General features: G+C 37.6%; 1 protein-coding gene across 5 annotated transcripts in view; it reads left to right on the plus strand.

Moving 5' to 3' along the window:
• EDN3 (endothelin 3) overlaps nt 1-7,268 on the plus strand; it is a 49,142-nt gene extending 41,874 nt beyond the window's left edge. For 3 of the 5 annotated variants that reach the window (XM_087720527.1, XM_014063573.2, XM_014063574.2), the window contains 3 exons: nt 2,824-2,994; nt 4,964-5,072; nt 6,884-7,268. In XM_087720527.1, coding sequence (XP_087576653.1) covers nt 2,824-2,994; nt 4,964-5,039 — 247 coding nt within the window. In that variant the 3' untranslated portion in view covers nt 5,040-5,072; nt 6,884-7,268. Of the gene's footprint in view, nt 1-2,823; nt 2,995-4,887; nt 5,073-6,883 lie in introns of those variants that run through there. The other 2 variants (XM_014063575.2, XM_014063576.2) reach the window with 2 other exon arrangements.
• The last annotated feature ends 9,776 nt before the right edge of the window (nt 7,269-17,044 follow it).

Genomic DNA, 17,044 nt, shown 5'->3' on the forward strand with positions numbered 1-17,044 from the left:
ATGTTAAATAGTAGGGGGGATAGGACCGAACCCTGAGGTACTCCACATGTTAGGGGCCTCAGGGACGATCTCTGCCCCCCCACTAACACCGACTGCGACCTGTCCGAGAGGTAAGAGGAGAACCACCGCAAAACAGTGCCTCCCACTCCCACCTCCCGCAGTCGTCGCAGAAGGATACCATGGTCGATGGTATCGAAAGCCGCTGAGAGGTCAAGGAGAACCAGGATGGACGCATAGCCTCCATCTCTGGCCCTCCAGAGATCATCGGTCAATGCGACCAAAGCGGTTTCTGTGCTGTAACCAGGTCTGAAGCCGGACTGGAAGGGGTCAAGATAGCTAGCTTCCTCCAAGGCCCGTCGAAGCTGAAAGGCCACCACTTTCTCAACAACCTTCCCGATAAAGGGAAGGTTGGAGACAGGACGAAAGTTGTTTAAGATGGCTGGATCTAACGATGGTTTCTTTAGGAGGGGTCTCACCACCGCCGTTTTGAGTACGGCGGGGAAGTGCCCCTCCCGAAGAGAGGCGGTGACAACCGCCTGGATCCAGCCATGTGTCACCTCCCTGCTGTTAGCCACCAGCCAGGAGGGACACGGGTCCAGAATACAAGTGGAGGCACTTACAGCTCGGATGGCCTTGTCCACATCCCCAGAGGCAACTTCCTGGAACTCAACCCAGAACTGATGTGGCAAATGATCCTCCTGTGTCTCAGCTGGATCTACTGCGGTGGAGTCCAAGTCCGATCGCAACCGAGCTACTTTGTCCGCCAAGAATTGAGCATAATCCTCAGCCCTACCCTGCAAGGGGTCTCCCGCATCCCTCCTATTAAGGAGGGAGCGGGTTATCCTGAACAGGGCGGCTGGGCGTGACTCGGCGGACGCAACCAAGGAAGAAATATATGATCTTTCATGTATATGTTAAATAGTAGGGGATGATTATTCTTTTCTCCTTTAGTAAAAACATACTTTAATAAATCATAGAGGGAAAAGAGTTGAATACATGTAGACTCTTAACTATCCACAGCAAAATTCGATGCTAGTTTATTTAATTCACTGCAATGCTTAATTACTTAAATAGCCTTAATTTCTGCCAATGGTGAATATTATCCCATTTCTACAGTAATTTAATCCATGTTCTCCCAGTCATGAAGTCTTATAAGGTGGTATGTAGGAAGCTGAGTACTCTGGAACTAAATCACTGCATGCATCTAAAACACAGTGATTACAAGATTTCACAGTTTTTGAATTAATTAAGGACTAAACTGGCTTTAAAAACAAATTCTGTCCTTCTAAAGAACTATGAAATGCACACATTGATAGTTGAAGTTCTTGATAAATGCTTTCTCTTTTCCTCTGTTCCCATTGTAAATATTGGGAATGCCTGTGGATTTTACTCGTTGCTGACTATAGGGGGTGATGCTCATCTCTGTTTCAGGACCATTGAACCAGCATTGTCTGAAGACATTTCCGTGGTCATGTGGCCAGCACGAAATCATGGAGCATTGTTATGTTCCCACCAAAGTATTACCTATTTATCAGGTTGCATTTATATGCTTTCGAACTGCTAGGTTGACAGGAGCTAGGATGAGCTAGGATAAGCAACTTGTGAATGCCCCAACACTGGAAGTCTTTAAGATGATGTTGGATAGCCATTTGTCTGGAATGGTATAGGGTTTCCTGCCTAGGCAGGGGGTTGGACTAGAAGACCTCCAAGGTCCCTTCCAACTCTGCTGTTGTATTGTATTGTATTGTACTGAGGATGGGAGCTATTCCATCATGTGGAGCTCAGGTCATCCAACAAGCCTAGCATCTTAACCGCTGAGCCACCACAGTGCCTTTATTCCCATAAAGACACTACTATATTTCAATAGAAATTGGTCATGTTTTTGCTTGCTGAAAAGTTTGATGGATTTGGGGGGGGGGAGACCAATATGTTTTCTGAAAAACATTACCACAAATAAGCTACTATCAATTTATTTACTCCTTCCTATTCCTGTTTGCTATATTCTAAATGTGTCAGGTAGTCAATTCTGTTCTTTGCGAGATCTAGAATAAACTAGGTTATATTCTACTGTAAAATACTTAGTCCTTCCTCAATAATTAAAGTTTGAAGTTTTGTTGCTGAAATTCCATGAGAACTTTAGGTGATTCGATTTCTTAAATTCTAAAAGAAATAAAATAAAATCATGTTGAAAATTTTAAATTCTGTATGAGCAGAAAACAACATTGAATAAGATAAATTTCTGCTTTTTGGAAAACAAAGAAAAGAAAGAGGTTTATCATCTTTTTCAAAATTAAACTCCACTACATTTTCAGATGGTTGGTTTGGATCACATAAATTAGAAGTGACTTGTTGCAGCTAAGTGAATGTAATGGGAGAAGGCATCTTCCAGACTTTATATGTGATCTTTCCCCCCTCCCCCTGGACGCCCCACTTGAAAACTGATAAGACTGCACATGTGCTTGAGGTCTGGAATGTCTATTGCCTAAGATGACAGGTTGGCAATTAGTAAGTAACCTATATCTCTCTGTTTTCCAGCATATCTGACATAGAAATTCTGCCATGAGACATGCTGAACTTGGGTTCAGGTCTTAGGGCCTCCTGGTAAAGGTTTCTTTCCTTTCTCTTTAGAAGTCAAAATATAGGTGAACATTATTAAGCTTCTTACTCATTTTCGCGGTGGATTTTAATTTGGTTTGGAGAAGAATTTCCAGATTTTTCTACTGCTGTTCCCACCAGAGCTCCTATCCCTCATTCACTTACTTATAGGCGAAATTGTAATAATAATTTTGAATTGTGATGATATTTCTGCATCTCTTGTTACAGGAAAACTGTTCCATATGGGTTGGCTAATTACAGGGGAAATTTCCGGGTCAAAAGGTCCACAGAGCAGTTCCACAAGAGTTTGCATTCATCAGAAAGATCTCCATCACGCTGCTCTTGCATAGATCGACATGACAAGTTGTGCATGCAGTTTTGCACATGGAGTGTCCAATGGTAAGATACCTTGCTATTTCAAAGAACTAACACATGGCTTGGGAGAATGAAAAGAGATTTCTACCTCTTGCCCCTTAATATTAGAAACCTGATTTATTAAAGGAAAGTAATTAAGAAACAAATGGATGTTTCAAAAACTACATTAGAGATTGAAGCTTTTTATTTCATCATTTTATATTGAGAGAGATATAACAGTAACATACACAACTAAATAATTTAAAAGAAGTTATTAAAATTCATTTTTATTTATTAAACAGATTTATATAGTCATCCAACTCGCTGACTCCACTGTGGCAAAAATGCAACCAAACATCTGCATCTGTTAAAAACTGGAAAACATGGAAAGATATATACCAGAGGTGGGTTTCTGCCGGTTCGCCCCGGATTTGGCGAACCGGTAGTGGTGACGGTGGGATGCTTCTGCGTGTGTACATGAATGAGCAAACCAGTAGTAAAATAAATTGAAACCCAGCACTGGTATATACCCTTTCCCTTTAAAGCACAGGTCTTTTATTCCTACAGATCCAGTTACATCAGAAATATCTTTCTGATGCAGAAATTATTCACTGGAAATGTTCGCCTTAATACAGTACCTTTCCATCTATTTAGGATGGGAAAACACTAGTTGTGCTAGGGAACACAGATGATTGGCACAGCTTGTGTGATCATGAAAATTCCCATACACGCTACAGTTGCATGGCACAGCGTCATGGAAGGTGCTCCCACATGGATGAATGCCCACATAAGAAGGGTTTAGGTGGATTTTAAATGCTGTGACAGATTTGTGGACACTTGTCTATTGATGTGTGTGTTTTCTTTGGAAGCTGAAGTTGGAAGACTCAGTTTAAATAATGATATTAATTTAATTTGAAAATGCAATACAACAGAAACATGTATATTCTTATGTAAAAGTCCACTTTTCAAATTGATTGGAAGATCAATTGTCTGAAAAGCTGCTTCAAGCAAATCAAAGTTTTGAGTTGAAGTTTCATCCATCCCTAATGCTTATTGCCTTTGAGAGTTATTTGGAACCTTTTTTTGTTGAGAAGAAACTGAGTAAATAGTAAAGTTGAAGGTATAGTATGAGCTTTTCAAAGCATCTGGCTCGTACTGTTGATAATGGACAGAGGAAGTAGCTCACCTTGATCTGATTTAATGTAGAAACTTTGATATTCTTAAAGGTTTTGTCATTGGTGAAAGTTTTGGCATTGTTGGATAACTCTGATCAATTTAACCCATGTAGATTCTACTTTATGCTCCTGTTTGGATCTTTCTTTCTTTTCTTTCTTTTTTTGTAAACTTATGTTTAAGAGCTACAAAGAGATTCTTAAAATTATTTAGGTTTGTACAGAAAATTATTGGAACCTTGAGATTTTTATTTCTATTACAAGTTGCCCTGAGCAGTGTATATTAAAAAGGCTGAATATCCACGTTTCAGCTAAGATCAGGCAAGCCTAGCAGATTATCATAGCTAATTTATTGAATATAGAAAAAATAAAAGAACATAGTAATATCTATGTAAAGAATATCTTGTTGGCTTCTTTGATGCAATAAGAATGATGAGTGATAAGCATTGTTCAATATGAAATACATTTGGTTCATGTTTCTGGTTCAGACCATTTCCCTTTGTTCAACTGCAAATGATTAGGTGGGAAAAGGAAGAAAGGAAAAGAGAGAGCTGGAAAATGAGAAAATGGGCTGGTGGTAAGAGAGAACTGGAGCGCAAGAAGAGAGAAAGTGTTCTCTATTTTTTGGTTAGACAACATTTGCTTAATCCAGCACTCTTGAAAAAAAGAACATATAAAACAGTAGCTGGGTCTTCTGTTTGGAATTGGCCGGATTTGATTCATTTATTTTTCTGCCTCCCTTCTTATGTTTATCTCACCTTTCAAGACATATTCTACATACGCTACGGTACCTTCCAGTGGATAAAAGCATATATTTAAAAAAAAACACTTCTCATCCCCAGCAATCATCTGAAGCAAATGAATTACCCAGCAGAAAGAGCTCTTCTTCAAGAAGAAAAGCGTGCTCTTACCCAGTAACTTAGAAAAATTTCCCTGGTTTGAACTGGAGAGGTATGATCTATGTTAATTATGAGAATGTGTGGTTGTATGAGGAATCAGGAGATGCAATTATGAATCATGGTTTAATGATGTATCTTTTTGTTGCTTTAAGGGTTGCATTCAGAAAGATGCTTTGCTCCCTTTTTGAAGTACCCTTCTGAGAGATTTGTTCATCTCTGCAATAGTATTTGTTCAGATCTACATTCAGCCAGCATTGTGTACTAAAAGAGCAGTGTCTCCATTTTGAGGAATAAAATGACTGCTGTCTTGTGCATGGATATCTGGGAGTAAGCTATATTGTGGGATTTTTCTTCTGAACACTAAAATCTTTTGAGATACTGAAACCTTCTTGGAGAACTCTGAGCTATCTTTCAAGATCTCAAATGATTTTGAGATTTTTCTTTAGAAGAGGAAAGAGGGCCTAGGAAGGAACAAGAGAACAAAAAGATTACCCTTTGTGGAAGGCTCCATAATCTCATTCTCTTGTTATGTTCTGCTTTACTTTTCAGAATCAATGTGTGAATGTTTTAAAGGAGGCAGTAGAATATCTTCTGTTGGATTTGAATGTGTATCCCTGTACTGATTTTTTTTTAAAATTTACCTCATACATTTGATTCCTGCAGAAACATTCCTAATATCCTTAATATTTTAAAGTTTTCTGCTTAATAATAAATAATCTCAAGCCAGTTACTTCAGTACTACACAACATTTCTTTCAGTTGTAGGGCACGACCAAAGGAAAAATGGAGATGGACTCATATCAAAAATTTCTTCTGCTACTGTCCTATAAGATTTCGGAGAGTCCAAATGGAGAAGTTCATATTAATCTCTAGGGCAGGAATGTACAACTGTGTTCATTCTGAGAGTGTACTCAGTTATTGTCTAAGGGGTTGGATCTGCACTCCAGGACGCGGATGAGTCAGGACAAAAAATGGATGGAACCAAGACTAGAAACATAATTGTAACTAAGAGCAAACAAAATGAATTAAATACAGTTAAGCTGATGCTGTCCTATGCATTTCATCATTTACTAAATTATTTACATTCAGTATTTTAAATTATTCTGCAGTAATATAAATCATTGTTCAGTTGCAGCATTTAGAAAGGTAGCCTTTAGACCTCTAGAGGCTTTTAAGGTTTTAGGCTCTGCACCTCTTCTCTAAGAGGTAGAAATTCTCTTCACACCAGACATGACACTTTTGTTAAGGCAGGGGTAGTTGGGGAAAAAAGCAATGAAAATTTAAAATTGATTTTTTTCAAATGCTATTTTGATGTTTTAGATTTGTTGGTTGACCCAATTACCCCTTTTCCCAGTCTCAAATCATGTAATTAACACACAAACAAACACAGACACATATTCCAGACTTTATTGTCTTATTGTGTACCCAAGCATCTGGAGCAGTAGTCTCAAGATGGATCCTCATGTCACAAACAATGAATTACATATTGCATTATTACCTCCAAGATATATCCAAATCACTTTCTCGGGTGCAACTACTCCCAGTTTAAGTACTTAGAGCAGTATTTCTTTGGCAACTCAAAGGTATGTTGACTTCAACTTCAGAAGCCATTCAGAAGAAGAATTCTGGGAGTTGAAGTCCATACCTCTTCAAGTTGTTAAGGTTGAGAAACAGTTGACCTAGAGTCTGCACAGTAATCACACAATGTAGTGTGGACTCAGGATCTGTTTATTATTTTTCAAGCCACCTTTGGCCATGTTAATTGTCATGCTTTTGTAATGTGGAATATGCTCAACAAATATATGTCCAAATGAGGCTGTTTTTTTCTTTAACTATTGATAGACACATGTGTTTTCTTCCCAAGGTAAGACATTGAGAACTCTACCTAAGATATGGAAGAAAAAACCCTCACAAAAGTCAACATTGTGCCCAGATATTCAGATGGATTTTCCAACAGTATATGTTTCCTTTGCTTGAATGGTGATTTTTTTCAAATGACTTTGCGTGCTTGAAAAACATTGCACTGACCATCATCTCTAACATGGTTACAGTTCCGTGGGGAAAGATGACAATGATGAATGATAATGATGTTAAGATTCAGAGGACAGCTCCTGCCACTATATCAGAAATGCTGATGTATAACGAGGAAAAATACCACTTTCACTTGCTTGTTGTATATGTGTATACAAGTGCCTTATTTCCTGCAAGCTGAAGCCATGAAAGAAATTGGTACAGTTTAGAAAAATACCTATATATGATGTCATCTCTTGTATGCTAGAAAAAAAACATTTTCCTAATCTTAAACCTGTTCTTTTGTAATTTCAGTGGCATTTAAAAAAAATGACAATATCTATGCAGATGAAATAAGAATGGCTATTAATATTATAATATATAGCAGGCTGACAGAATTACTTATTTCTTAGATTATTGGATTCAAGAACTGATCCCTGCAATAAAATTGAATTTTAAAACAAATCTACAGGATAGATTTTGAGATAAGGATTCATATACTACAGTTATCTAACCAAGGCTACAGCGCTCCAGAACCTTTCATTTGGTCTAAACTCTGAAAGATTAAAAATACATTTTGCTAATGACAGGGATGTAATCCTTAATTTTAATTTCTAGAAGGGTTGGGTAAATAGTTATTTGGAGTTCTGACATTACTCCTTGAAGTTATGATATTTCAACACAGCTGAAGAAAGGGCGCAGAATAGAGCCTGTGACTGGAATTGATTGCATGTTGATTTAAAGATGATGTCAGGAGGATATTGATTTGGCATATGTTATTCAAAGAGGAAAAAGGAGTGCACTGGTAACAGTTGGAACCCTTTTGAAGGACACTTGATTAAAACTGGGATTTCTCCACATATATAGCGCTATAGTTTATTAGAAGACAACTATTACAACTCTGAGCTGAATGCATTAAATCTTGGACCTACTGCAGAACAAAAAAGCCAAGAAAACCAAACTAACTCCCAAAGTGGCTGCATAATATTTGCAAAGTGATACTGGACTTTTTGTTTTGTTTTGCAAAAGAAGAAGATATCTTGTATTAAAATATATATATATATTATATAAATGTGCATATGAGTATATTACATAAATAAATTATTCTAATTACAAAAGTAAGATATTTTTCTCATGTCATATTTCAATTAGTTTTCTCCTTTTTGACATACTTTTATAATTTCCAGTTGGAATTATGTATTACTTATTGTACTGAAAAATATCTCCTTGAGTATTGTGCATTTCTTTAAATAAGGTGATTCTGAACACATATTACAAACTGCTGTTAACTTTTCAAACTTGGGTAACACTTTTATGGGACATGGATATATGACAAGATGGGTCTTTCCCATCTAAAACAAAGTTATAATCCATCTGAAATTTTACTTAAATTCTTAAATTCTTATTTTTATTCCCCTAATTTTGAGAAACTGTTTACATTTGTCCTGTGTATGTTCTTGTTGCAGTTGATCTCAAAACCCTGGAAACCTCACAGGAATTATGGACAGTTCCCGAATTGAAAGGGTAGAACATGGTACCAGCCAGTGACAAGCTCCCTGCCTTCTCTGAAGAAGGGGATCTGGAAGCTAAACTCTGGGATGACCGATTGAGGGAACTAGCTATGTCTAGTCTAATAAAGAGAAGGACTAGGGGTGATATGATGGCAGTGTTCCAATACTTGAGGGGCTGCCACAAAAAGAGGGGGTGGTGATGTTCATCCTATTCTTGTCCAGATGCAGGACAAGAAGTAATGGGGTGGGGGGAGAGAATTAAAAGAGGGATCCAAACTTAGAAATAAGGATAAATTTATTGACATTGAGAATGATTACTCAGTGGAATGACTTACTTCTGGAAATTGTGGGTGCTTCATCACTAGAGGCTTTCAAAAAGAAACTGGACAGCCATGGGTATGTCTAGTTTAATGAAAAGAAGGACTAGGGGTGACGTGATAGCAGTGTTCCAAAATCTCAGGGGCTGCCACAAAGAAGAGGGAGTCAAACTACTCTCCAAAACACCTGAGGGTAGGACAGGAAGCAATGGGAGGAAACTAATCAAGGAGAGAAGCACCTTAAAACTAAGGAGAAATTTTCTGACAGAACAATTAATCAGTGGAAGAACTTGCCTCCAGAACTTGTGAATGCCCCAACACTGGAAGTGTTTAAGAAGATGTTGGATAACCATTTGCCTGAAGTGGTGTAGATTTTCCTGCCTAAGCAGGGGGTTGGACTAGAAGACCTACAAGGTCCCTTCCAACTCTGTTATTCTATTCTATTCATTTGTAATGGTATGGATTTCCTGCCTAAGCAGGGGCTTGGACTAAATCAACCCCTGCTCAAACCCTCCAAGAACCTTCCAACCCTTCTGTGTTCTATGTTCTAAAAACAATCAAGGTGTGATGCATGAAAAGCCTTCACAATTCCATCCTTCTGCACAGTGTGAAAGACCACGTCTTGAAAGCTGGTGAAATGCTGCTTCCAATCATGGGGTGAGACCCAGGAAACAGGAATTGTTGTCATGGGAAAATGAACAATCCTAAGTATAAAATCAGAAGAGTAGTGATTTATGGTATTTGGCAGCTCGGGAGGAAAAAGGATCCAGCTGCTGACAAAATCAGCAAAATGGAATCACAGAAGTATGGAGCAAATTAAAGAAGTGCAGAAATGCTGCCTTTGGGGTGGACTTGTTTCACTGATAAAAGTAAAAAGCAATGTTTCTCTTGGGTGAATGTCATACATATTTAAAGTTTAAATATTATCCTCTACACACTCTTGAAAAAAAAAAGCAAAAGACCCGCTGCTATAATCTAATTCTTCATGGCAGGCATCTTTTACTTTATTCAGTACTAGATCAGAGTGAACAGGATGCTACCCTGTCCCAGGCTTCCTGTCTGATCTCACTTTTAATATTTTTAAAATATTGTTTAAATGAAAAGGAATTTGAATTCAGTTCCTGATTTTGTGTCAAACATGCATGTTTGAAGGATTCAATAAAATTTTGCTATATTACATTGCTGTATAAGTAGCATTTGCTCTGTGTTAGTATAAATCTTCAGAAAGACTTTTAAGAATGAATTTGCCCCAGTTCTGTTATTCTCATCAAACTATTAAATAAAAGGAAACCAAAATGACTCTCCCCAGCAGTACCATTTTATATTTTTTCTTGGCTTGGCTAGCCATAAAACAAGGAAATCTTTTTTTACAACGGAAAGAATTCTTAATGCAGGTGTGAATCTGTAATTTAATTTTTAATAATATAAATCCTTTATAATATGTTAATTTTAAGGTCTATTTGTCTAGATAATAGAACTGGTGGCCTTCATACAGTAAGTCAGTTTAGAACTTTTAGTTTTCATCAGTTGGACAAGATACATCATTTTATGCATCACTTGTGCCATGAATGCAGAATATATAGAACTAACTCTTTCAATATAACCAAAGGACAACAAGCATTTTGAGGTATAAAATCATTTTTGTGTTGCAGCGCTCCTTCCTTTAAACAGTGCTAGTTGTTCAAGAAGAGTTGCATATGTAGCGTCCTTGATGTTCTGAAAAATTTCACTTCCTTCAGATATTTCATTAGCAGGCCAAGTGACATAATTAGTACAGTAGGGAGTGGAGTTTGCTGTCTGTTTATACATAGCAGCTTGTTCTACCATTGTTGATTGGATCATTGTTTTTTTCTTTGGTTGCTTTTTGGGGAGATGTTGACTGTTTCATTTTAAAAAACCCCATCTCCTCACCCTATGAGCTAAAGTGGGTATTTGCAGCCCACTACATCCTTCAGTAAACATATACACCTAAAACAGATGTAACATGAAAAGTAGAAACACATAGACAGAACACATTTGTAATAGAGCCGCTTTCAGAGTGAGATGGGTAGTATATAAATTAAAATAAATAAAGTAAATAAATAGGAATGAATTCTGGAAGCCACAGAATAGCAGCATTTCCCTGCATTCTTACTCTAGGAAATGACATAAAGGGGATTTTACTATGTGTTTGTCAGCAAATATAAATCTTAATAATGTGGGAACAAATCAACTGTTAGAAAAAAGACTGCCCGTTTGTCTCAAAAATAGTGTTGGAGCTAACTGGGATAGCATATGAAACAAAATGCTCCAATGTGTTCTGGGAGAAACATTTTGGTTACAGTTCACAATGTTGCCTACACTTCCATTGTAAGCCTCCCTCCCCCTTTGCTTCTAGTTGTATGAGCAACAGCAGAAATAATGTTTAAAGGACTAAAAGAATTCCAAATTTCTCTGTTATTTAAATCAATAGTGCTCACAAGTGAACATACAATCAGGGACACAGTGGCTCTTGATTTTGGATCCAGGGAAGCAGAAAATATTCATTTGAAAATGAATTATATTGTCTTGAACAAACTAATCTAATTTCTATGTTTTTAAAGAAAAGTTTCCAGGTAGGAGATCCAGGCATGACCCCAAACTGCAATCTCTTACATGAGGGATCGTTTAAGATGGGATTGACTTGCCTACGTTTAAAATATTTGTAATGTAGCTCTGAATGTAGCCTTGAAAACATGCTGCCTAATAAACTAAGAGAAGAAAGCTGATGCACACATCATTTACAACAAAAGAAATTATTCACCACCCACAAGGATTTAAGGCTTTTGAATGCATTTGTTGGAAGCTGCTAGGACAGCAGTAGGAGCACAAGGAACAAGATGGATTTCTGAAAGAAAATAAGTGACATACTTCTAATCTCTGTATAGAAAGGTTTATAATATAGCAAAATCTTCCAGGATTAAATAGTTTACAATATATCAGGCAAGTTAAACAAAGACCATCTAAATTCTCTGTTTATGTTATCTTGGTATTTGGTTGAGCTGTATTTTGAAGAAAGCACTTCCTTTCATAGTACTTTTTAACTTGCTTGATGTATGTACTGTGCATACAAGTGGGTTTGTCAGGAGGTAGGGGTTCATATCTAAAGCTTTTTGAGTCATAGTCTTGATTCAGACCTCTGGGATGTCCCTTCGTAAAGCTTCAGACTCTTGCATGGTTTGGGTCACTAGGAAAAGAAATACTATAATTTAAAAAAAAAATTAGAATAGATATTAGTAGTGGGCACTGTGGTGGTATTAAGCTCCTGTTATTTTTCCAAGGCTGTCTTTTTTGATTGTAATAGTACTCATCTACGAAGGTTCTGAACAGAGCTAGCTCTAGTATTAAGCACAGTGTAGCTATTTCCTCTCTGATGACATTATTAACTGACCCTTTGCTGCTGATTTTTTAAAGTCTCAAATAATTGCCAAATTGCAATTAGGAAAATAAAACAGGGATACTTGCCAAATACACATTTGGTGCACTCTTTCCTAAATTTGTTACCTCGGTTGAAATTCCTCCCTCATTACTGTTTACTTTTTACTTTACCTCCAACTAAATATTAAGTTCATATTGCATCATTATTAAGTATTTTGGAATATTACCAAACTTGAGTTCCAATAGGAAATTGATCCAATGGATTAAATTTAGTAAGGGCTATTCGTCTTTGAAAACATAAAAATATATATGCTGAAACAAACCAGCCTGGAATCATTGCTTCCCCCAAACCAGCTTGCAAATTTCTTTGCAATTCCTCTTCTTTGCAAAAGATATAACATAAAACTTTACTTTGCAAAAGATGTTTTATTCTGAGGAGTTTTAGTAATTTAAAAACATTTTTTGAAGAGGGGAGGACCTGATTTTTGAATTTACTTATCAGAGAATTTAGTGCTCTATATTAAATGGCTTTGATGAGCCATTCTTATTCCTCTCTCCTTTTATTCTTACCCAAATGCTTTCAGCAGGATTTCCATGCTTTAATTCCTGTGCAAGTGGATATTTTCCTTTAAGTATAATACAACATAGTTTCCACCATCTTCATTGGACTCCTTCCTTTTGAATAAAATCTTCCACCTTTTTCTGTCAATTGTAAGCATCATCTCCCCTCCAAATCAATGACACCTATTTGCCTTCCTGAATCAGGATCTATATCCTCCCTGTTTATTTCACAAACTTGATGCAATGGAGTAGAAACATGAGAAGTTTTGAATAGCACAAGCTGTTGCATCCCTCATATAGTGTCCTGGGAAACTGTAAGTACCACCTGGCTTCATGCTTCTATCTTTATGCCCGCTTGTTGAACCCAGACTTTGACTGCAGAGTCAGTTCTGGACTTTTGCCACCTCCTCCCCTTTTGCTCCAGTTTAACAGCTTCCTGATGAAACTGGTGCATCCACCACCAAATGTGTCCTTCCCAGTTTTTGTAGGATGTGCAGGACTCCTGTATGAAAGAAGCTGCTTCTATTGTTTATACCTCTGGTAGACCCCAATCGTGCTGATCAGGGTGTAAGATCCAGAGTAACTTCTTAAACTGGTGCTCAGAGGAACTTCTGTGGAACTTAAGCTCCCCCCCCAAAAAAGCCAAAGTTTGCTGCAGTGTAAACAGCCCACTGGACAACAATAGGGTTTTAAGGAAGGGGCATTGCAACTATGTGTTGGTGGACCTTGTGCCTGGAAAAAAAAAATCTGAACCCAGCAAATGTTGAACTAGAAAAATGCTACCATTCGGCTAAGAAAGCAAAATCAGGAAGACTTACACTTCTGAGTAATTACAATGGTTTGAGCTAAAAAGGGATAACATGTTTTCTTTCTGAAATTTTTTAAATCACATTAAGTATTTAATTAATTAAATAGCTTAGGATGTTTGTCCTTGTGTTTCGTATTTGCAAACTTGTGGATAATAAAAAGAATCGGTAAGTAGAAACTTTTACTCAACATAAAACTTTAGTTATGCACATGCACAGAGGTTGTTAATGACCATGAGACTGGGAATACTAATATGGCTTTGAAGTTTCTATGATTGGTTTTTCTCCTTACAGTTACACACAAAAAAACATCTTCTAAAAGATGAAACATTGGGGTCTTAAATGTCTTATCTACTTCACGTCAAAACTGCAGTATTGATGAACTGAGTATTGGTATTCTAATAAGATGACGTTCCTGATGAATGGGATCATCTGGGCTAAAGTTACAGAGCAGTTTTGTGCAAGAAAGGGATAAGGCAAGAAAGGGATAATGACATTACCTCTTTATTTGGCTGGGTGAATAAGGTTTTCTCCCAATGGGGAAAGGTCAATTTCAGACAAGGGAGGGCAACATTTGAACAGTTTCTAGACTCATCTGGATTTTAACAACATGAAATAGGGACTCAACCTGGTTTCCATGAGGGGCGTTTATGTGCACAAAATACCCATTCTCTATTTTATTAAGAGAAAACTGGTGAGCTGGTACCCTGAAACTTCTCATTTCTTTGGACTTAGTTTTATTTTTTTTTGTTCTGCCCAGATTTCTATCTTTTCAAAAATAGATTTATGCTGGATCATTTTATTTTCTAATGATTGCTCTGAACTCTAAGCTAGGTCCTGTGCCAGTTTTAGAAATATGGAAGCTGGAACAATGCTCTTTAAAGAAGGCCACCTTCCAGTTTAATTTATTCTTTTAATGAACAGAATGTAGGGGGAAAAAATTAATCCAGTGACGGAAGAAGTGCCATAATCAAGAGATGCACTTGTTACATCAGATAGCCTCTCCCTGATTCAGGTCAAAACAGAAATGCAGGCAGTAAAAAGAACAGATCAACTCTCCATTCTATCTTTTTTAAAAAAAGGTTGCATTGGAGATGTGTAGAAATTTGAGTTTTAGCTTTCCTCTTCCTTCTATTTTCTTGCCATAATTGGCAACTAAACAGGATTACAGGCGAACTTGGCTTTTCTCATCCCCACATAAATTCTTAATTTAGTAGCAGAAAATAGTAAGTTCACTGTAGATGTCAGCACTGAATAAAAATATGTGAGAAATTCATATTTTAATGTTTATTTCAAGGGGACTCTGGTGGAAACCTATACATTTTTGCAGGAGTATCCATGCCTTTTTAATTTTATTTTTTGTTCCACTTCACCCATCACTCTAAGGAAATGTGCTAACTTCAGAGGAATGAAGTTAAAATTTAACACCTTCTGGTGTCAATTTATCAAGTCATGGGTTAACTGAAGGTCAAGCTGGTTAGCGGTTGAAAGGTGAATCAAGCTAACCCATCAAGCCATTTTTTTTCCAATTGCACAAACCTTTCCCCCAAATATTCTGATTTCTGTCTAACTCAGCACAGATTAGTAAAACCGAGGTACAAATTTCCAGCCCTAAACAAGCTTATATCTTATGCTTTTCATGACTGGGTCAGATTAATCTAAGATGGAAATCGTTCCACTTTAGCTTGTTGGCTTTCTTGAAATAGAAACCAAAGTCCAAAATGGTCTGAGGGCTTCCTGTAATCTGAGCTCCTGTTCAGAGCCTGAAAGAATGAAGCAAACAAGGAATGTGGTCTTGAAATCAGTTAAGAGAGAATGCCTGGATTTAAGACGATGCTGGTTCCAGGGAAGCCTTAGAACATCCACTTTTCAAAGACAGGTTTACAGTCAATTGTCTTTTCCCCAAAGATTTCTCCAGTCTGTAACTGCAAGATGAAATGGTAATGCAAATGATAAGCAGCATTGATGTTCATGATTCTGGCAGCAGCTTTCCCCATGATGGGTGGGTTTATGAATTTATTGATTTAATTTAATAAGCCTTCAGGATTCCTTCACTTCCGTTTAAAACAGCAAATAATTGGGCCAGGAACCAGGAACACAATACAGGTAGTCCTTGACTTATGACCACAATTGAGATCAGAATTTATGTTGCTAAGTGAGACATTTGTTGTGAGTTTTGCCCTATTTAACGACTTTTCTTGCCACACTTGTTAAATGAATCACTGCAGTTGTTCAATTAGTAACACGGTTGTTAAGTAAATCTGGATTCCCCATTGACTCTGTTAGAATATCACATGACCCGGGGACATTGGAAATGTTATAAATATGAACCAGTTGCCAAGCATCCGAATGTAAATCATGTAACCATGGGGATGCTACAATGGTCATAAGTGTGAAAATTTTTCATAAATCACGTATTTCAGTGCTATTGTAACTGCAGATGGTCGTGGCACGACAAAACCGCGGTCCACTAAAGCGCGCCCGATTAAAGCGCGTCGCTGACATCATCAGCAGCGTGACAACAGCGACCGCGGAGAAAAAAGAGCGCTTTAAAAAGCGCTTTGAAAGCAAGCCGATTCACATTAAGGTAAGGGTTAGGGTTAGGGTTAGGGTTAGGTTAAGGGTTAGGGTTAGGTTTAGGGTTAGGTTAAGCGTTAGGGTTAGGTTTAGGGTTAGGTTAAGGGTTAGCGTTAGGTTTAGCGTTAGGTTAAGGGTTAGGTTTAGGGTTAGGTTAAGGGTTAGGGTTAGGTTTAGGGTTAGGTTTCGGGGGGTTAGGTTTAGGTTTAGGGGTTAATTTTAGCTTTAGCGCTCACAGCATGCTTTTTTCGTTGCGCTGTGATGACGTCAGGTACACGGTTTCGTCGAGCGCGCTTTAGTCGACCGCGGTTTTGTGGTGGAACCGCAGATGGTGACTAAACAAACTGTTGTAAACCAAGTACTGTATTAAGCAACAATAAGAATGCTGAGCTGAAAAAAGATGCACACTACATTCATGTTTAATCACCTGGTACAAACTGCTGTGATCAGAAAATGATGAAACATGAATTGTGATGGTGAGATGAGCCCTAGTCTTTCGCATTTGCCTCCCAATACAGGAAACAAAACTGAAAGCTACATGGTTTGGATTGCAATATCAAAAACGGATTTTGTTTGGTAATTTGCCTAATTTCCTTGCTTCCCAGCCATGTCCTAACATCTCTATCATTTCTTGGCAAGATTACTGACATGATTTGCCACTGCCTGGGCAAATCAGGATTTTGTTTTCCACCTCCTCAATCTACGGTAGCTTTCAGGTCTGGAATTTCCAAATGATCTCCATCCCAGTGGGATAAGCTTCATCCTTCATAAATAAACTTTAAATCTAAATCTAAATCCTAAACCTGCTGTGCTTTGTATCTGAAATAAAACCAAAATCACATGTGAT

Source organism: Thamnophis sirtalis, unplaced genomic scaffold (assembly GCF_051295495.1).
Source record: "Thamnophis sirtalis isolate CommonGarterSnake01/CBP01778 unplaced genomic scaffold, rThaSir2_p1.2 scaffold_7, whole genome shotgun sequence".
NCBI lineage: Eukaryota > Metazoa > Chordata > Lepidosauria > Squamata > Natricidae > Thamnophis > Thamnophis sirtalis.